General features: G+C 45.9%; 1 protein-coding gene across 1 annotated transcript; it reads right to left on the minus strand.

Annotated features, from left to right (window-relative positions):
* Nucleotides 1-404: 404 nt before the first annotated feature.
* On the minus strand, nt 405-21,137 carry MATN3 (matrilin 3). The gene is made up of 9 exons (XM_075445141.1): nt 21,094-21,137; nt 20,850-20,914; nt 17,605-18,174; nt 13,344-13,466; nt 12,780-12,902; nt 11,439-11,561; nt 9,068-9,190; nt 2,719-2,826; nt 405-868 (listed from the first exon to the last, which is right to left on the minus strand). Exons 1-9 carry the CDS (start codon nt 21,135-21,137, stop codon nt 813-815), a joined length of 1,335 nt encoding a protein of 444 aa, XP_075301256.1. The 3' UTR covers nt 405-812.
* Nucleotides 21,138-21,750: the final 613 nt, after the last annotated feature.

Below are 21,750 nucleotides of genomic sequence, written 5' to 3' on the forward strand. Positions count from 1 at the left end.
CAAGTAGTCTCAGTAAAGTCTGTGGAATGACAACAATAATGACTGACTAATAACATAAGTAAATCTTGCAGGATAAAATCCTTAAGTTGGAGGATGTCCTTCATCCTGCTGAGTGTTAACAACATTATTAATACTTGAAATTACTATTAAACCTTTTTTCTGTATTAACAAGGACTTGTAAGTTTTAAAATCAAATGGTTCTTTCTCCAGCTATGTGACTTGGGGGTAGTATCCTGTTTAATTATGTGGATTTCTTCCATTTATGCCTCCTTTGAGGTTTTGTTTCCTTGCTTTTGCTAAACACTTTATTTCATCACACACATCCTTGAAGTTGTATAAAAAAAACCCTTCCAACATCAGTGTGCTGATCATACTTTATTTTATTAAAATAAGTTACATGACCCCAGATGCTTTCCCATTTAATGGACAGGTGACATAGGCACGCTTTTTACTCTGCCTTGCCATTTCACAGTTTTATATAATATGATATACTGTATCCATTTTTTCTGTATTTACGTTTTTAAATAAGAGAATAAAAATGCAGTTACTGCAGAAAAGCAGTACCTGCTGTACTACTTGTAGTACAAACTGAAGCACAGCAGGTATAGGTAGATTTACGGTTATAAAGTAACTGTACGTGAAGATCCTCAGGGTCACTGTATTTTCAAGACTGTTGACAAGTCTTCTTGACATTTACCACTAATAACAAACCACCTGCTGTTTTGTAAGCTGTGCAACAAAATAAAGCTTGCTGAGCACAATAAAAAGGATTGCTTCTGAAAGATTATTTTAGAATTAAGTACAATGATAGCTCAGACAACCTGCTGTCTGCCTTGATACGCCTGCAGCTTCTCAGACACTTCATCTAGTGGTCAGTTGTTAAGGACAATATGACAGATGGCTATAAGGTTTGGTTTATTTATCATCTTCCTCATTGCTGCATTTTTCAACAAACAGCCTGTTTTCTAAACGAGGTAAACATGTGCTTGAACTAGAGATTCCAAAACATTTTAGAGATCTGTCAAGGTCTGGCAATTTCCCAAACGATCTCAACAACCCTAATTTCTTAGATGGAGTTGGGCCAAGTGACATTCAGGGCTGAGGAGCAGAAGGTGATTGTCTCTGCTGCTTGTTCCAGGTCACCTTGAAAGGATGCTAGGGATACAAGTTCCCCAACAAAGAAGAACTTCGAAAGCAAGCCTCAGTTCTTCGTAATATATTCCTAACTTGGAACCACCACAATTTCTTGCTTAACATTAGCTCTTTGAGACAGAAAGATTGCTCTCTGAAGGACGTGCCCCTATTGACATGCCATTACAGCTTTACTTATCTTGGTGTTCAGTTTTAACTACTTAGATTCCCTGGAATTATATATTGTAAGCCAAGGAAAATCAGATTCTTCCCTTCGCCTTTCCCACGCAGATAAACGCCAAGCACACTGCAAGAAGAGGGATTTGCAATTAGATCTTACAAAAATAACTTTGAATTTATTCAAGAACTGGGAGGGTCTGGTGTCCTTGGCAGACGTTTTCATTTGGCTTTCAGACATTAGCAAACTGAAAAATTCATTTTTCTGATGAGTTCACATGTGAAACTTACTAGTTTCTTCTCCTTCTTTGATTAATCCTAAATACCCCAGTCTTCCTTGATTTTGAAGCCCCAGGGATCAGGATGACAACCACAGACACAGTACTTCTCTAAATCAGTTCCTCTTTGAACAAGAGCACCTTTTACAGAAACAATCATGCAGTCTCAGAAATTTCCAGTGATGAAAATCTTGGTAAATTCTCACAGCAATCAACCACTTTCATTTCTAAAAATTGTGCCTTATGTTGAATCACAGCTTGCTCAACTTTAACTTCCAGTTATTAGTTCCTGCCATGCCATCTGAAGGCATTTATTCCAGCATTCAGGTTTGCTGTGGTACCACAGCATTCACCGCTTTCTCTTTTTTTTTGTTTTTTTTTTCTCTCTCACATGTTTGCAAAATGTCTAATCCAGGGGCCAACCACATTTCTCTTCCCTGCCACAGGCGCCGTGCTGCAGCAAATGGAGCCGGCAAACTCCAGCGCAGCGTAGCTGGCACCTGCCAGCCTGCACCTCGGATGTCCCGCGGACCCCAGCTTTGCCCAGTGCCTCCAGCCTCGGCCCCCTGCCTCGCAGCAATCCCTTCTCGTACATCCCAGCAGCTGGATATGAACAGGCTAGCGCACTTGCGTGGAGAAGAAGAAGAAGGTGCATGAAAACTGCGTGGGGGAGTGCCTGTCTGCAGAGTTGGGATGCAGAGGGATACTGCAGCACAGTCAGACTGTTGTCTCACTGCCTGTTCTGGGTGTCTTCAAAATTTTGGGACATACACACACTACTAATAGGAGGCCTCAAAACTGAGCATTTGTTGTAGCAATAAAAGTCGTCTGGAAGAAGCACCAACAGAGAAGTGTCTTATGTTCAACATGGCATATATAACCTAGGTGATGTGGGCATGTGCATTTTGTCTGTATTTTGATAGTAAAGCCCTCTAATGAAATGTGGAAGCGTCATGGTATTTGCAACAACCAAGATTTTGCTCCATAACTTTTCTAAAATTACCAGGAAAATACTTTGTCGTGAGGTGTGTTCCTTCCCTCACTAACATCAAAGCAGCTCCCTCTAAAATACCAGTAAAGCACTGAATGCAGATCATGTAAGAAAAAGGAAATCATGTACGAGAAAGGATATATTTTGTGGACAAAGCTTCAAGACGTGAGGTGACTGAGTCCTGCAAGGCAGCTATGGCTTCACACTTGCAGGATTCTTCAGTTGTTACGAGGCTGCTCGTTATGGCTCCTAAGAGAGAAAACAGCATTTAGAATATTTATGACAATTACTGAGCATCGAAATCCCAGGACAATGCTTGATTCTGCAACGGGAGGTGACTCATGTGGTGAGATGACAGCAAGCACTGCAGCGTAGGGCAATCGGGAAGTAGGGACGGCAATGAACAGGGGCTGGTGTGCAGCCAGAGGTACGAGTGTCACAGTCCAGAAACAGGACAGGCAAGAGAGAGCTTGACTCTAACCGAGGAGGAGGCAGAGCAGGGAGTTCCTCGCCTGCCTACCCCATCAACTGTAATCGCTAGACTAGACTGAATCTTCCCTTCACCTGTTATCTCTGCCTGTCATCCAGAATATCCCCCATCCCAAGAGGTAGGGCACTCTGGAAGCAAAATGTGTGTATTCAGGTGCTGCAGACTGAGAAGAACGTGCAGTCCAGATCTCCGTCTTGGAAGTAGTACTTTGACCATCAGACTACCCACCCAGGAAGGCCACTGGCATCACTGTAAACAGAATCTGTTCAATTAGCTGTATTTAAGGCCATGACTAACTTCTTGGGCTTCTCTTCAGAAGAATCATAGAATAATAAAATGGTTTGAATTGGAAGGGACCTTACAGACCATCTAGTTCCAACCCTCCTGCCAGGGACACCTTCCACCAGACCAGGTTGCTCAAAGCCCCGTCCAATCTGGCCTTGAACACTGCCAGGGAGGGGGCAGCCACAGCTTCTCTGGGCAACCTGCTCCAGTGCCTCACCATCCCCGTAGTAAAGGTTTTCTTCCTCATCACTAAATGTATCTAAATAGAATCTAAATCCATCTATCTATACAAAATCAAGGTTGCTGCCCTGTCAAAGCTGGGTTGTAAGGGCATTTGGGCTACCCATCACTCCTGAACACAGCACTTCTGAGAATGCATTAGTCCAGAGTGAAGCCTCCAGCAGTTTTGCAAACAAAGCAGGAAGGCACATAGTGATTTCAGGCACATAAAGAGTCCGTCAGTGTCAGAAATGAGTTGGTTTGTGTCGGTTTCTGAGATGTGGGTGGAACTTAGATACCTAAGTCTCAGCTTGGGAAGGAATTAGAAGAATTGAATTTACCACTTGGTAAATAATACAAAAATGAAAGCAGGAACACATGTATTAATTTAAAATACAAAGCAATAAGGTTCAGCTAAATCATCAGTGTGTGTCACCCCACAAGTACTCTTGGTTTGTAGCACTGGCAATACGCATGCATAGGGAGCATCACTGTGAACAGAAGTCCATTCCAGTATCACATGAACTTGGATGTCAGGAACAACATCCAAATAGGCCCAAATGAATTGAAAATCTAGTAGGAAGGCACAGCAATATTAATGGAGGAGCCAGTTAGTATGACAGAGAAGTCACCGATCTCTTACGAAAGAAGAAGTGAGCATTGCCATACGCCACAGTGGTTCCACTGAATCTGTTCCTAGGTCTTGCCCTCAGTCTTCCAGGGAACCAGCCTCAGTTGCCCTCAAAATTCCTTTTTCTCCACAATCCACCACAAAACCAGAGATGATCACAAAGGGCTCGGATAGACGATAGTTATTATTGTGGTATAATAACGTCAGGCATCAGCTGATGGCTGTGAGTTCATGGCTACATGGACGGCAAATTAACCTCACCTACTTCATAAAGAAAATAGGAGCTAAGGGAAGCTGCACCACTTGCTGCAGGCTAAGAACAAATATATCTACAGCTACTGAAGCACAGGTACTGCAGTGAGATTACGGTCTACATCTGAGACCAGAATAATAAGCTTCCAAAGGCAGAGCCTTCTTAAAAGAGGGCCTACAATTATGAAATACCCTTTCAACAAGTCATCAAGAGGTATTACTTGTATGTAACACCTGTCTCTTGACATACGTGTTTTTCTGTTGTTTGCAAAGGCAATGACAGCAGATTATTTAATTATTTTTTCTGTAGATATACAAATGCATAGCTGATCAATGCCAAACAACTTATGTGAGCATTATAACAATAAAACAATAGAAATATTATACCTGGATACAATTTTTCTTTTTTTTCTGAATTCTTTTGGTGTCATTTTTTGCTTAACAATCATGCCATTGATACTTCCATTTTGCAGGGAAACTGCAAAATCTATGAACAGATTCATTTCTAGCAGTGCAGAAATTCTTTTTTCTTAGAGCCAATGTTGAAACTGGTGTCTCTTTGATTCCACTGAACCGGTATTTGTTCAGCTCCCTTCTTTGGAACGTTCTACCGGCTTTATGGTCAATGTACAAAGAAGAGCTGTTCAAGAGTCAGCTGGAGGTAGGCCAGTTCAAAACACCACACCAACATGGCTGGTTTCCAGCCAATTGCCAGTTAATTTTTTATGTTTGCATTTAAATTCTCCAGTGACAGATACAGATCCTCCTTGGATTATGTCTGTTTTAACAAAATTACTTTTCCAACCAACTTTGGCAACTGCCCAAGGGTACCCTGAAGTCTTCTACAGTCCTTCTGTGAAATTTAGAGTCTTCCAGTGTTTGATATTCAAAATCTTGGACACTCCTGTGGCCACTGGGATGCCCAACAAGTCATACGGAACATGCTAGAGTTGTGTTTTTACGCTGCATTTATGTTTAAATCCAGACCTACAAAAAAATTACTATTTTTTCAGATGGTCTTTGGCTATATCCACCTATTTTATAACTTTCCTCTTACACAGGGTCCTTAGTGACTTAATGTAATGTCAAGTTATTCCTGCTCTGAACCAGAGATCGGACTAGGTACCTCTTGAGGTCCCATCCAGCCCAATCACAGAATCACAGAATCACAGAATAGTAGGGGTTGGAAGGGACCTCTGTGGGTCATCTAGTCCAACCCCCCTGCCCAAGCAGGGTCACCTACAGCAGGCTGCACAGGACCGCGTCCAGGCGGGTCTTGAATATCTCCAGAGAAGGAGACTCCACAACCTCCCTGGGCAGCCTGTTCCAGTGCTCCGTCACCCTCAGAGGGAAGAAGCCCTTCCTCATGTTCAGACGGAACTTCGTGTGCCTCAGTTTGTGCCCATTGCCCCTTGTCCTGTCACTGGGCACCACTGAAAAGAGCTTGGCCCCATCCTCCTGACACCCACCCTTCAGATATTTGTAAGCATTTATAAGGTCCCCTCGCAGCCTTCTCTTCTTCAGGCTGAACAAGCCCAGTTCCCTCAACCTCTCCTTGTAGGAGAGATGTTCCAGTCCCCTCATCATCCTCGTAGCCCTCCGCTGGACTCTCTCCAGTAGCTCTTCATCTTTCTTGAAGTGGGGAGCCCAGAACTGGACACAGTACTCCAGATGAGGCCTCACTAGGGCAGTGTAGAGGGGAAGGAGAACCTCCCTCGTCCTGCTGGCCACACTCTTCTTGATGTACCCCAGGATCCCATTGGCTTTCTTGGCAGCCAGGGCACACTGCTGGCTCATGGTTAACCTGTCGTCCACCAGGACGCCCAGGTCCCTCTCTGCAGAGCTGCTCTCCAGCAGGTCCACCCCAAGCCTGTACTGGTGCATGAGGTTGTTCCTCCCCAGGTGCAGGACCCTGCATTTGCCTTTGTTGAACCTCATCAGGTTCCTCTCTGCCCAGCTTTCCAGCCTATCCAGGTCACGCTGAATGGCAGCACAGCCTGCTGGTGTATCTACCACACTTCCCAGTTTGGTGTCGTCAGCAAACTTGCTGAGGGTACATTCTAACTCTTCATCCAGGTCGTTGATGAAGATGTTAAACAAGACTGGGCCCAGTACTGACCCCTGGGGGACACCACTTGTTACCAGCCTCCAACTAGACTCAGCGCCGCTGATGACAACCCTCTGAGTTCTGCCATTCAGCCAGTTCTCTATCCACTTCACCGACCACTCATCCAGCCCACACTTCCTCAGCTTCCCTAGGAGGATATCATGGGAGACTGTGTCGAAAGCCTTGCTGAAGTCAAGGTAGACAACATCCACGGCTCTCCCTTCGTCTACCCAGCCAGTCATGTCATTGTAGAAAGCTATCAGATTGGTCAGGCATGATTTCCCCTTGGTGAATCCATGCTGACTACTCCTGATAACCTTCTTTTCTTCCACTTGCTTGATGATCGCCTCCAGGATAAGCTGCTCCATCACCTTTCCTGGGATGGAGGTGAGGCTGACCGGCCTGTAGTTCCCTGGGTCCTCCTTCTTGCCCTTTTTGAAGATTGGAGTGACATTGGCCTTTCTCCAGTCCTCGGGCACCTCTCCTGTCCTCCAGGACCTCTCAAAGATGATGGAGAATGGCTCAGCAATGACATCTGCCAGCTCCCTCAGCACTCGTGGGTGCATTCCATCGGGGCCCATGGATTTGTGGACGTCCAGATCACTTAAGCGATCCCTCACACAGTCCTCCTCGACCAAGGGAAAGTCGTCCTCTTTGTAGGCTTCTTCTCTTACCTCCGGGGCCTGAGATTCCTGAGGGCCAGTCTTGGCACTGAAGACTGAAGCAAAGAAGGCATTCAGTAGCTCTGCCTTCTCCGCATCCTCCGTCACCAGGACACCCGCCTCATTCAGCAGCGGCCCCACGTTGTCCCTAGCCTTCCTTTTGCTGCTGATGTAGTTGAAGAAGCCCTTCTTGTTGTTTTTGACATCCCTTGCCAGCATCAATTCCAGGTGAGCCTTGGCCTTCCTCGTCGCATCTCTGCATGCTCTCACCACGTTTCTGTACTCTTCCCAAGTGGCCTGCCCCTCTTTCCACATTCCATGCACCTTTCTCTTCTGCCTGATCTCCATTAGAAGCTCCTTGTTTAACCATGCAGGTCTCCTGCCTCCTTTGCTAGATTTCTTTCTCAGGGGGATGCATTGCTCCTGAGCATGGAAGAAGTGTTGTTTAAAGAGCGACCAGCACTCATGGACTCCCCTGCCTTCGAGAGCCCTGGCCCACGGGATTCCTCCCAGTAGCTCCTTGAAGAGGCCAAAGTCAGCCCTCCTGAGGTCCAGGGTTTTGATCCTGCTTATCGCCCTGCTTCCTCCACGCAGGATCCTGAACTCGACCATTTCATGGTCACTGCAGCCGAGTCTACCTCCAACCTTCACATCCTCCACCAGTCCCTCCTTGTTTGTTAATACAAGGTCCAGCAGAGCGCCTTTCCTTGTTGGTTCCTCCACCACTTGCATCAGAAAGTTATCATCGATGCTCTGTAGGAACCTCCTGGATTGCGCCTGCCTAGCTGTATGGTCTTCCCAGCTGATGTCAGGGTGGTTGAAGTCCCCCATGAGAACCAGGGCCTGTGACTGTGAGGCTGCTTGCAGCTGCCTGTAGAAGGCCTCATCAACCTCCTCCTCCTGGTCAGGTGGCCTGTAGTACACACCCACCGTAATGTCACCTTTATGAGCCTGTCCCTTAATTCTAACCCACAAGCTTTCAACTTGTTCCTCATTTGCCCCCAGGCCAAGCTCAATGCATTCTACTTGCTCCCTCACATATAGAGCAACTCCCCCACCTCTCCTTGTTGGTCTGTCTTTCGCAACTCTGCTTATGACTCTACATCAAATAGTACAGAGGTTCTGCCAACAGTTGATGCAATTATTGCCCATCTGCAGGGAAAAACAATTGGTGAGTTGATGCCTGCCCCACTCATCTTGGAGGAGTGGACAAGAAGATGGCTTAGCACTGCAGTAGTTCTTCTGCCACCAGTTCTGTTCCCCTCTGGCCCCCCACCATCCTCCAAATGCTGGTACAGAATCGACTCCATGCCCCAGAACCCTGCCTTGCCACCCCCCCCCCCCCAGTTATTCCCATTTCATAAGGAAATGCAGATTATAACAGATTAGTTTTTTTACATACAGTGAAGTCCTTAAATGTGTGGTGATAGTTACGTGTCAAATGTAGTTTTGAATACAATAACTGCTATAACTAAACAAGAAGGTTCAAATTAGCTCAAAACATTACTGGACACAGGCAGAAAAGAATGAAAGGAGGAGGACTGTCTCCTGCGTGGTGGTATGCAGTTTCCACAACACTGCAAAGTGTGTGACTGCATGACTAACCCCAGCTGTTCTCTCTTCAATTATTTCTCAGTTCTGGGTTTGCTGAATATTGCATATTTTGTTTAAATACAGTGAAGGCCTCAGTTATAAGATGATAAAGAAAGACCAAATGGTAAGCAGTTACTAGCATTATTGCTTATAAAGTGCTTTGTATCTCTGAATATTGCTCAAAGCAGAGAAGGCAGAGTGACACAGAACTGTCTTATACGGGGTGATAGGGAACAGCAATCTGCTCTTACTTGAGCAAGTCTTCTTATCTGGGTTCAGGGTGTAGCCTTGGTAGCAGTCGCAGGTGTAGAACAGATCATCCCTCACGCAGACCTGCTCACAGTCGTGCCGTCCAGGTGCACACATGTCAACAGCTGAGGAAGGCGTTTGAGAAGAGAAGAATATTGATCGATACCCAATCTTCAGCCTTTTCAGCTGGTGTCAGCAATTCCCATTTGCATATATATCTTCATTTGGATTCAAACCAGGACATTTTTATTGCATGTCAGCACGCTATTAGCCATGGCAGGGTACACAGAGTGTGTTTCTGTCTCGCTATCAAAATTAATATCACAAAATTAATACGATTTTTGCAACACTGGTAACGCTTTTTTGCAGTTGTGACAGATTGCAAAAGGAACTGAACTAGCAGTGACCCAGTTACAAAATCATTATTCAAAGGCATTTCAGAGAACAAATATCTGGATTTTAAGAGAGTACTTGGCATTATTTCAGCTCTGAGTTGGATGAGACGCTGTTTTACAGAATGAAAAGACCATAAACAGAAGAGTACACATGGCTGCTAAAAAAGAGACGTGGCACCCGCTGTCAGTTACAAAGTGGGTACTTTATGTGTGAGGCTGATGTTTTCTGCCAAATTTAACACATCAACTCTGAAAGGACATGGTGGAAAGGAGCTCCTGTATTTGGATATATTTGCAATAGGGAGGTTCAGAAAGGAACAAGCGAGTGAAGAAAGAAAGACAAGAGCCCCTCCTGGACCTAGACTACGTTCATGATATCACAAAGACCTGGACAGCTGAGACATCATTCGCTGCTGACTGCAAAATGAGATTCAGAAAGAAGAAAAAAAGAAAGCATATCGGGGAAATAATCTGAAATTTGACTATGCAGGGGGAGAACCAGTGCTATGAAAGGGGATTTGGGATTGGACTCACAAAGGGGCTGCCTAACTGAACTCACATTAGAATCGTAGAATCATAGAATCATAGAAAGTTTTGGGTCAGAAGGGACCCCTAGAGGTCATCTAGTCCAACCCCCCCGCAGCGAGCAGGGACACCACTAACAAGATCAGGTTGCTCAGAGCCCTGTCCAACCTGGTCTTGAATGTTTCCAGGGATGGGGCCTCCACTACCTCTCTGGGCAACCCGTTCCAGTGTTTCACAACCCTCATTGTAAAGAATTTCTTCCTTATATTCAGCCTAAATCTACCCTGTTTTAGTTTAAAACCATTACCCCTTGTCCTGTCACTGCTGTCTCTACTAAAAAGATTGTCCCCATCTTTCCTATAGGCTCCCTTTAAGTACTGAAATGCTGCAATCAGGTCTCCCTCCTTCTCTTCTCCAGGCTGAACAAGCCCAACTCTCTCAGCCTGTCCTCATAGGAGAGGTGCTCCAGCCCTCGGATCATTTTTGTAGCCCTACATTCCCCCACAGGTGTTTATTGCCTCTGTATAACACCAGCTGAGAGTTAATCTTAGGAACTGTATTTACAAAATCAGCTCCTAAACTAGGCAGGAAGGAGAATACTGAGGCCTTCTAGCTTTGCCTTTTTGAGACGTGAGAGCTATGACTTAATTGGAGAGATTTGCCGAGGAACCTCCTGGAACTGGAGGCCTAGGTTCAGCGCTTTGTCACTCAAAACGTAGTAAGGAGAGGGATTATGATTCAAGTGGAAGAAAGGATTTTGCCTAAATAAATCATCAGTGAGACATCCAAAGAAATGAAGAGTGAAGACAAATCTTAATCAAGTGAAAATAATATAGAATACTTATTAATTTGTAGGTACTATATACTTGTATGTACATGCTTAAATATCAGCTACGTCTATGCTCCTACTTTCCACAAGAGATCAGCACTGGGAAAGAACATTTCCCTCCATCCTCTAGAGCTCTAAGGCTGGAGCAGTGTTTAAGGTCCAAAGACATCCACCAGAAAGAGTGATCACACTCGTGAAGATACAGACGGTAATTTCTCTCCCAGCACAGTCCTGGCTTTTCTTCGTCTCACTCCCTTGTGCTGCTTTGCCGAAGAGTTTTCTGACGCAGGTAGTGCACATCACATATTCCATCAAATATATTATCCTTCTCCTCTCTCAGGTGGATATGGCAATTTGTGCTGCATGGGTGTGAAAATACTGTGAAGACCTCAGGGAAATGCCAAGTGGCATTTTAATTATACCAATTATGAGCTTCACACAACTGTAGAAGAGTCATGGGTCTCAAATTATTACTGAACACATGACGAAATAAAGTTGCACTGTGTTTTTAGGAGTTGTACAGAAACTCTTTGATAATTTATCAGAAAAATAACATAAATTAACCTGATTTTTAAAAGCTGCTTGCTTTTAGCTAAATACAATATTTCCTTGATCAGGTCTTACCCGAGCAAGTCTTCTTATCTGGATTCAGAGTGTAGCCTTCAAAGCAGCCACAGCTGTAGGATCCATCATTACTCAGACAGACTTGTGCACAGTCATGCCTTCCAGGTGCGCATGCGTCCGTGGCTGTGGTGAACCATGTTTTGGAGAAAAAAAAAAACTATTAATCCCTCCCAGACACTCAAGCATTTTAAATACTTCAACATTTATAAATACAATTTAATTAGGATTCAAATTGTGATTCAGTCAGTGCCCTACTACATTACTGTATTCTGCTGCAGATAGCTGACTTCAGTTACTAATTATTTAGTGGAGGAGGCAGGAATCTGGACTCCAAGACATTGCTATACCACACCTCACGCGATGCTGGTTTTCATCAGCAATTCTAACAGTCCTGAACATCCCCAGTAAGGATGAAGCTAAACCACCGTACTGAGGTGACCTGCCACACGTCAAGGCAGAAGCTCTTTCTTGCAGTTGTAGCAGTAACTATGGTGAATCGAAATTTAACTTCATGCTGTCATCCATGAGCTGAAGGCAGGCATAAAAAGCCAGGTGCAACACGTAGAAATGCTACGGAATGGCAAAGAGATATAAAGCCTAGGGAGAACAACAGCAAACAAACAAAAAAGCAGGAGCACTAGAAGATTATGCTCTCTCTTCAGAAACAAGAAGAGTGAGAACTTTGGTGAGAAGAATTCTTACTTGCTGTCAAAGGGAGGGATGCACGTATGCAGTAGCAGTCGTAAAATAGCTACCCTAAGGCTGGTGCTGCTCAGAACTTCTGGATTTAAAGAAACAACTCCAGAGAAATATTTTGCGGAAAAAACTTTTTAGAATAGGCTAGCTTTTCAGGGTGACAATTCAAGAAGCTGCTGCCAGTGTACAGCTGGGGTTGCTATATCTCAGATCCCTGCACAGCTTGGAAGAAGAAACAGCAAGCTGTAAAAAAAATTAGTTTGGATAGGAGAGATGAAGAAGATGGGAAAATCATCACTTTTTAAGTTCTCTACGGACTACTGGCACTCTTTCTCCAATGGAAACACAGTGCTGGTGGGCATCTCTGGAATAGGTTCATCCTCTTCCGGGGACTAAGTGATGTTTATGAAGTACTGTGAAGACCATAAAATGGTAGGTAAATGCCAAACTGCATTTTTGTAATCAACAAGTTTAAAGAAAATTGCAGTTTTCCTGTTACTGGAACCAAGGGGAGTCTCCAGGTGAATTCTCATTTTAAGAGTTGATGTCTGTAAGAAATTTTTTTAGATATAATGAAGGTAACTCACAGAAAACATGTCCATGTCTCCATGAGTTTCATATATTAAAGTAAGCTTTAATTCTTACCTGAGCAAGTCTTCTTATCTGGATTCAGGGTGTAGCCTTCATAGCACTCGCAGGCATAGGATCCGTTGTTACTTACACAGATCTGATCACACTCGTGCCTCCCAGGTGCACACATGTCCACAGCTGCAAGGCGTACATTAGAGAAACAATTCATTGTTAGTAAAACATAGTTTGGGATGGAGTGCATATTCACATTTTCAAATACACTTTGATTTGGAATCAGCTGAGAAACGGCAATAGTAATTGAAGGAATTAGAATTAAGTGGTAGGAGAAAATAGCTATACAGTGTCTGCATCTGAAGACTTTGTTTTGGCATCTGGCCCTAATGAATGGACCTGTAGGTATAATAAAAAGGATGGTGATGGAATCAAACTACTTCTCACCATTAGTTACAGCAGACTATTATATATTATTTATTATTTATTATTCAATTCATTATTATTGAAGGAGATACAGAAGTTCACTGTTTCAACAGAAGTACACAAGTAGCTTCTCAAATCCACTTCTGGTGTTAAAAAGTTTTTTTTTTTTCTAGTTGAACATATTTACCGAAGGAGTAATACCTGAGCAGGTTCTCTTATCTGGATTGAGAGTGTAGCCTTCATAGCAATCACAGAGGTAGGATCCGCCGTTACTCACACAGACCTGCTGGCAGTCGTGGGTCCCAAGGGCACACACATTCGAAGCTACGAAGGGCATTTACACAAAAGGCATTTCAGTCATCCCAAAGGAAAGAAAGAGTCATTAATAATTTATGCTTACAAAAGTACACCTTGCACTGTTTGCTGGATAAGTGATAGTGAATGTCAGTGCGGTGTCACCATCACAAAACGTTATAGGCACCTTTTGCATCATTCCGTAGCCAGAAGAATGACGTCATAAATGACACTGGGACAACTGCACTGAAACAACTCACCACCTGAGGTGGCAGAATCAATCACAGAATCAGAGAATCAGTAAGGTTGGAAAAGACATCTAAGGTCATCAAGTCCAACCATCAACCCAACACCACCATGCCTGCTAAACAAGGTCCCGAAATGCCACATCTACACGTTTTTGAACACCTCCAGAGATGGTGACTCCACCACTTCCCTGGGCAGCCTGTTCCAATGCTTGACTACTCATTCAGTAAAGAAATTTTTCCTAACATCCAATCTAAACCTCCCCTGATGCAACTTCAAGCCATTTCCTCTCATCCTATCGCTAGTTACTTGGGAGAACAGACCAACACCCACCTCAATACAACCACCTTTCAGGTAGTTGTAGAGAAAGACAAGATGAAAAGGATGCAACGGGGAGAGAGAAATCTTAAGCATTTAGTAACGTGACACTGGAAGTGAGAACTTAGCAATGAAAAGGACATTCTGGCTTTTTGTATCCAGTTCCTTTCTATTACGACCAACCAGTTTCAATAATACCAAGATGTGTAAGTCACAGGCAGATTACTAACTTGTGCTCACTGGCATACCACCTGATTTATGCATTCCTACTACATTGTAAAAAAAAAACTCATGTAAACTGAATTGCAATAGATAGCACAATAAAATAAATTTTAACAAAAAACCAAAACCAAAACAAAACAAAACCTGCAACAGAAAGAGCATCAAGACCGGGAGGAAGAGGCAAATGACTCAGAGGCACTAGGATAACACACTGCCTTCTCAGGGATGAGAAGTGTCTGCGTAATGATGGCCCAGATGTATCAGCCAGCAAAGAAGCGCGCCAGTGCAAGATGAGTATGTGAGGGCTACACCTGCCTTCTTGTTTCGTCAGGTTTAGAAAGTCAAGACCAAAAGAGGATACAGAGCAAATTTTCTACAGTAGGTAGCTTTACAGGCATGTGAACCTCCTAATTGAAGGGACAGTACAGAAATAACGTCCAAACTGCAGACAACTGAGAAACTGAAACTGCAAACTACGAAATGAGAGTCAGTTTTCAGGGACCAGCTAATTCCCCAACAAACAAACAGTAAGGCCATCTCATCAGCCTGAGATATCAGAAGCCAGCGGTACAAAAAGCAGCGCGATGGGTGCCAGCGGATGTGAGTGTGTCGTGGTGACAGCGCAGACAAAATGACTGCTGCAGTGCTGCAGTGCACTACGTATGTTGACAGTCTTGTCCTTCACTGATGGCCTAGCTACATAACTAATTAACTTTGAGGAAGAACTTCTTCCCTCTGAGGGTGACGGAACACTGGAACAGGCTGCCCGGGGGGCTGTGGAGTCTCCTTCTCTGGAGATATTCAAGACCCACCTGGACGCGGTCCTGTGCAGCCTGCTGTAGGTGACCCTGCTTCAGCAGGAGGGTTGGACTAGATGACCCACAGAGGTGCCTTCCAACCCCTACCATTCTGTGATTCTGTGATTCTGACCATTTTTTCTCAAGTGCATTTAGCTTTGCATCTGTTGCTTCTTTGGGCACCTCAAGATGCTTCTGTTTCTCTCCATAGACAGTAAAGGAAACCTAGATACTCACTTAAATTCAGGTGATTTTTAGATGACTAAATTTAGATGACATGAAAAAGGGAAGGTGAGAGGGAAGGAGGGAGAAAAAAAACAGGTGGAGGGAAAAATGGGGAAAGAAAGAAAAGAAATAAGGGAGAAAATGAAAAGGAAAATGAGAAGAATGGAAAGAGAAGTGTTATTACCTGAGATGTTATTTACATGAGTAGTTACAACGGGGATATCGACTACTGGTAAAATAAAACTCCAAAGCAATAGTAGTGAGGTAAGAAATGAGAAGCAAAAATGCTTGAATCTTCTTGTGTATCTCTGAAGGCAAGGCAACATTACCCATTTTCTAAAACATGGGAGATTTAGATGTCCCCTATCAGGCTGATAGAAAGTGTGTCTTGTATTTCCATTGGCACAAACAAATCTCAAACCAACACAGCGTTCTTTCATTCTGCTACACCCTTGGGAATAACACATTTCATCTCTGTGACTTCAGAACAGAATCTGTGGGTGATACTTTCAGCCATAACTGAGAAGCTCAGACTCAACTGGTCAGATTTTTGTGGTAGGAAAGTCAAACTTCCACTGACTCGGACACCAATTCAAGGCTAGGATTTTCCATCTCCAGGATGGTCTCATGTTGAATGATGCTCTCAATGCATCAAGAACTTGATCTTAGCCAATGGTTTTGCCCCTGAACATTAGTTTTCCTGTTTTCAGTTCACCCTACAAATAAATTTATTTGCCTTGGCCAAAGCAAAGAAAATGCCAACTGTCACTGGTGAGCCTAGATTTCTGACCAAAAAGTGCTCTGGAGCTGGAAAAGTCCCAGTTTACCCACACTGTTTTACAAGACCCCCTTAGATTCATTTGGTTTGTAGGAACCTTTTGAACAACTATTCCCCCTACTCCATTTTTGTCCACGAATCCCACAGATTCTGGCTAACTGCATGCAGGAAACTCAGAGTTACACTGGCACCGTATATGTCTGAGCTCTCTTGGTTTATCCTCCAGCTTAGTAGGGGCAGAGTTCCTATGCTTCAGCACAACAAACAGTACGTTTACTCCTCAAAACAAGCAATTATTCTTTGGTGCTATGAAAGGACTTGCTTTGCCAAGAACATAGGTGGAAAACTAGCGCTGTGTTCACAGCGCACATGCCTGTCCAGCTAGGTGGGCACTGCTACCCACTTCCCGCTACCGGCGCGAGGATGTGCTCACGGTGTCAAGCCAAACCTCAAGGCATTTCCTCTGTTAACTACTGGGCAAAGTGTCCTGTCTACAGATGGTCCCACACAGTTATTTCATACCTGGAAAAAGAGGTCTATTCACTCTAAATGTGTTCAAAAGGTATGGTGGTAATTTTTAGTAAGGATCTGAAAGAACGAAGTAACACATTGCCAACCAAGTTCCCAAGGCAATGGCTGTTATTTTAATTCTCTTACAGTGTTTACACCTGATTTTACCCACTATTTGCTGGAGACTTATTTTACAAATAATTTCCTTAGAAATTTACTAGAAAAACCTACTTAATACAAGCTTTTTGACCAAAAGTCATCATTTGATTTTTGTGAGTAGGCCTGGGTCATAGCTATCTATATCTAAACACTCCAGATACATGACCTTTTTTTTCTGTAAATGACAACAGCAACCCACACTGGCCTAGCATCGTTAGTGGAGTTGTAGCCCACACCAAACACACATCCAGCATTTTTCCAAGACCTGCCCTGAAAGAACGAATATAGCTCAACCTATTCCCCACTCCCCTGTCTAAATCAAGCTGCAGAGAACCAGAGAAAGGTGCGAGTCCGGCACGCTGAAAGAGCCCAGCAATGCCTGCAGAGCGAAAGCCCATCCTGAGATGACCTGCTGTTGTGTTCGGACCCTTCATCCTGCACCAAACTCCTCAAGCTAGCGTGGCGGTTCACCTGCCGCACCGGTTTTCCTGCTCTGAATCTCTAAGGAGCCCTTCAGGTCCACAGTTCCACCCTCCCTGCTTCCCAGCCAGATGGGGGAAGAAACGAGCAGACTGCACAGCTCCAGCGTGCGCTCTCGCCGAGTCAGTCAATATGAATCCCAGACAGTTTGCCCTGCTTTGTCTTGCACTAAGTAGGACCAGCTGTACAAGGAGGTCCATGGAAATCTGGTCGGTTACTTGCATGGTAAGGTCACTATTCAAAATGAAAAATGCAAGGTCATTACTTGGCCTCCTCTGAATAAAAGGGTTGGGTTGTTTGCCCAGCGGGTGGCAAAGGAAATATTGAAATGTGATACATAACACTTCTCAAAAACTTCTTTCTTAGGGAGTGGAGGCACAGTAGGAGCCACAAGGAGCCAAATCACACTACCCTCTTGGACTGACCACCTTACCACAGAAAGTCTCTCTGAATTTGGATGTCAGCTTTTCGATCACACCATAGGTCTCCACATAAAAGACGTGTTCATCCAGTGGTTCGCTGGCCATGATCCTCAGGGACTGCATGTCTGCCCGGTCTACCCCAACTGCATAGATCTCAATGCCAGCTGCCCGGGCGCTTGCTGCCACATCTTGAACCTGGTCTTGCGGTCTTCCATCTGTCACAACAATGACAACCTTGGGGATGTTGAAGGTTGCTGGCCGGGTGCCCATTTCCTCAGTGAAGACTTCATCCATGGCAGTTTGGATGGCAAGGCCGGTCATTGTGCCAGCAGACAAGGGCTCAATACGAGATATCGCCTCCTTCATGGATGCTTTGTCAAAGTAGGTCCGGAGGGGAAACTCTACCTTGACAGTGCTGGCGTAATTCATGACTGCTACACGGGTTGTTCTTTCACCAACGTCCAAAGTATCAATCATTTCTGACAAAAAGACTTTCACTTTCTCAAACTCTTCAGGTCGGACGCTCCGGGAACTGTCTATGATGAAGACGAGGTCTAGGGGCCGGTTCTTGCAGGCAGTGTCTGTCAAGAAGGAAGGAAAACTCTTCAGTCACCTCCTACACCGGACTGGATCTCTCACCCTAGGGCAGCGAGAGCTGTCACGGCAAACTACTCCTACCAGATAAATGTTGGCATTCTTGATTCTACAGGAAGAGGCTTAAAATTATAGTGAGAAACACATTAGAAATTCTGAAATATTAATTTTGACAAGTAATAAATAATCGAACACTTCTAGGCATTAACAGATAGGTCCACATTTGAGCCCACAAAATGTCTAATTATCCTTGAAACAAAGCACTGTAGTTCACATCTAACAGCCAACACAGAAGCGCAGCAGTAACATATAAATGTACCTACTTTTTATTTTTATAAAGCCTGAACTCTGAATTACATTTTTATAAGCTACAGTAGTAAAATGGTAAAACAACTGCCTACATCGCATAGTGAACAGATCCGAACAATTTTTTTTCAGGTAGTAACAATATAGATTGCTGGTTAGGAATTATTTCTTGTTTGTAATCCACAATCCAAAGCACACAACAAGAAATACAGGCCAACAGGAAAAGATGCAAATGATGCTGTGCTAAAGGCTTCTTTAGAAGTTGTGACTGTTTAAAGGCTTCTAGAGCAGAGAAAAAAATGAACTTACTACTTACGAAGTAACTTTACATGTGAAAATGAACATTTACAAAAATATTTCTAGCTTCTAAAATTCCTCGCTGGCAGATAAATCTAGACTGAAGCAGAGAAGGCATAGCTCAGATCAGAGACAAGCGTCACTTCTAGGAAGGCAAAAAATGAGCAGCAGCAGGCACCCTGCGCTGGGCGCTCTGTCCCGGAATCCCGAGCCGACGTTGACGACACCACGAACTTAGTTTATACCATCGAGGTATGGATTTCTGCTGCTGGGTTATGAAAAACAGACAACCCAAAGGCACAATATTGCTACAAAAGAGACATTCCTGCTCAACGGTGCATTAAATAGCAAGATGTGAGTCATTCAGTTTGAATATGCTCCCTGAGGAGCTGTTTGGGGAACCTGATGCACCCTTCCCAGCTACTGTCAGGTTGACTTCTATTATTCCCCTTCCATTTAAAAAAAACAAAAATTCTTCACAAGTCTCTTAAAAGTAGAGATGAAAATGGCACTTTATCTTTTTTTTCAATGCATTAAAAAATTTTTTTCTTTTGTGCAGGTGAAAAGGGAGAGAAAAACCCAAATGGCACGGATACATCTTCCTTCAGGGAACACAGCAGCAGAGTAACGGGCTGGGAGAATCCCGGATCCCTGGACACACATTCCGCGTGACTCCACACGCATCCCGCAACTCAGTTTTTGCACAAGGCCTTCGAAGAACGGCTTTGCGCCCTTCGGAAAGCTGAGAAGCAGGAGGAAACGCCGGAGCATGCACGCGCAGCTTAAGCCATGAAAAGGCAGAGAGACACAATGTTTGCCCTACAAAAAGAAAAAAGCCCAAATCCCAGATGCGTAGGCAGAATGATCTGTTTAGGATTGGGAAAACAAAACAAAAAGCGCTTTTCAGCAGCCTGCTCCCTCTGTGAGCCCGAAAGCGATGTCCTGGGCCGCGCGGGCAGGTAGGTTTCAGCCAGCAGCGAGGCCAGGTCCGCGCGGACAGCGGCAGCCGGGGGCGGGCAGGGCCGCGGGGTACGGTACCTGCCCCGGCGAGGCGCGGGCGGAGCGGGGAGCCCCGGGCCGCGGGCGGCAGCGGCAGCAGCGGGAGCAGCAGCGGCAGCAGCGGCAGCAGGGCCGGGCAGCAGCCGGGGGAGCGGAGCGCCCGCCGCATGGTGCCGCCGGCCCTGCCCCGCCGCCCGCCGCACCGCGCTTAAAGCTGCCGGCGCCATGGGGGGGGCAGAGGGGGACGGACACCGAGGCGGCATCGGCTGCCCCCGCCGCCGCCTCCCCGGGGGGGGCCGTCCCAGACCGGGCCACAGGGAAGGGCTGCGGGGGCTGGATCCGAGCTTTGGGAACTTGCTGCGCGGCGAGGGCTCGGTTCCAGCCTGGGAGGGCGCGGGGGTTGAAACACAAGCTGGCCCTTCCCCCCGGCGCTGGCAGTGTTTGATCCCAGTCTGCCAACTCGGCGCTGCCAGGCGCAAGGGTCTATAGATGTATTTGAGGAGCTACTGGAGAGTCCAGCGCAGGGATGCGAGTTTCGTGAGGGGACTGGAGCACCTCTCCTACGAGGAGAGGCTGAGGGAGCTGGGCTTGTTCAGCCTGAAGAAGAGAAGGCTGCGAGGGGACCTTCTAAATGCTTATAAATATCTCAAGGGTGGGTGTCAGGAGGATGGGGCCAAACTCTTTTCAGTGGAGCCCAGCAACAGGACAAGGGGCAATGGGCACAAACGGAAGCACAGGAAGTTCCGTCTGAACACGAGGAAGAACTTCTTCCCTCTGAGGGTGACAGAGCACTGGAACAGGCTGCCCGGGGAGGCTGTGGAGTCTCCTTCTCTGGAGATATTCAAGACCCGCCTGGACAAGGTCCTGTGCAGCCTGCTGTAGGTGACCCTGCTTGGGCAGGAGGGTTGGACTAGATGACCCACAGAGGTCCCTTCCAACCCCTACCATTCTGTGATTCTGTGATATCCAGGGCTGTGTGTACAAAAAAACAGTGAGAGAAAAAGCTGGCCTTGCAATCAGCGAGGCACAGGGCCCTGCCTTCACTGTTGTCACATCTGACCTGGAGCATTCTGCCCAGTGCCAGAACTGCAGATCCTGACGGTTCCTGGGGGAAGCTGCAGCAAGCTTAAACAGAAAACGTATTTTAGGGCACAAATTCACTATGATCTGTAGCCCAGTCTGTCAGAAAGCTTTGCTGAACCCGCAGTCAGCATGTTGGACTGCAGGACCGTCTCTCCTCACCTCCATCAGGGGAACAGAAACAGACCCACCAGCAGTGCGGTCTTGGGCTGGCATTGACTCACCTCAGCAGGTACCACCTTGACTGCACAGGAGAAGAGGCCACCATCACGCTGGCGAAGCCTACAAACGGGATGAGGGACCACCACCCTTCACGCACAGGAAGGCCACCAGACAGGGGTCCAGTGGGGCACAACGGTTTCACCCCCAAGACAGAGCTGCAGCTTTGAGCAACAACAGGCACACGCATGCAGCACATAGTTCAGGCAGTGCCTGCTGCTGCCAAATACTGCTCACCCACAGGGTCACACACCCACACTTTGGGAAGCCTCAACACCCACCCCTTGGCTGGAGCCCTCTGCCCGTACCCAACACCTGCAGGTTCCTCTGGTGTCCACTCGTGGTCAGCCAGCTGTGAAGGAGCAGGCTTGGGCTTCCTTCTGCAGCACACACTGAACCTCCTGCAGCGCAGGCAGACCCAGGCCGCAGCCTGTGAGCATCCCAGCACTGCCCGGCCCTTCCAGCTGTGCGCTTCCTCGACCATTTCAGTTTGCTGTAGCCTTTCAGCTCCCCTCCAGAAGTCACACTGAAGCAGTCTTCACCAGTGTCTACAGGAAACCTGCTTCTGGAGTCCCTCTGGGAGCCCAGATAGCTGCAGCTCCTTGGAGCCAGGGGCAGTGGCTGTGACACCTGGGTGCACAGGGTAGCTGGAAGGGCACAGC

Source organism: Opisthocomus hoazin, chromosome 2, assembly GCF_030867145.1.
Source record: "Opisthocomus hoazin isolate bOpiHoa1 chromosome 2, bOpiHoa1.hap1, whole genome shotgun sequence".
In the NCBI taxonomy this organism is placed as follows: domain Eukaryota; kingdom Metazoa; phylum Chordata; class Aves; order Opisthocomiformes; family Opisthocomidae; genus Opisthocomus; species Opisthocomus hoazin.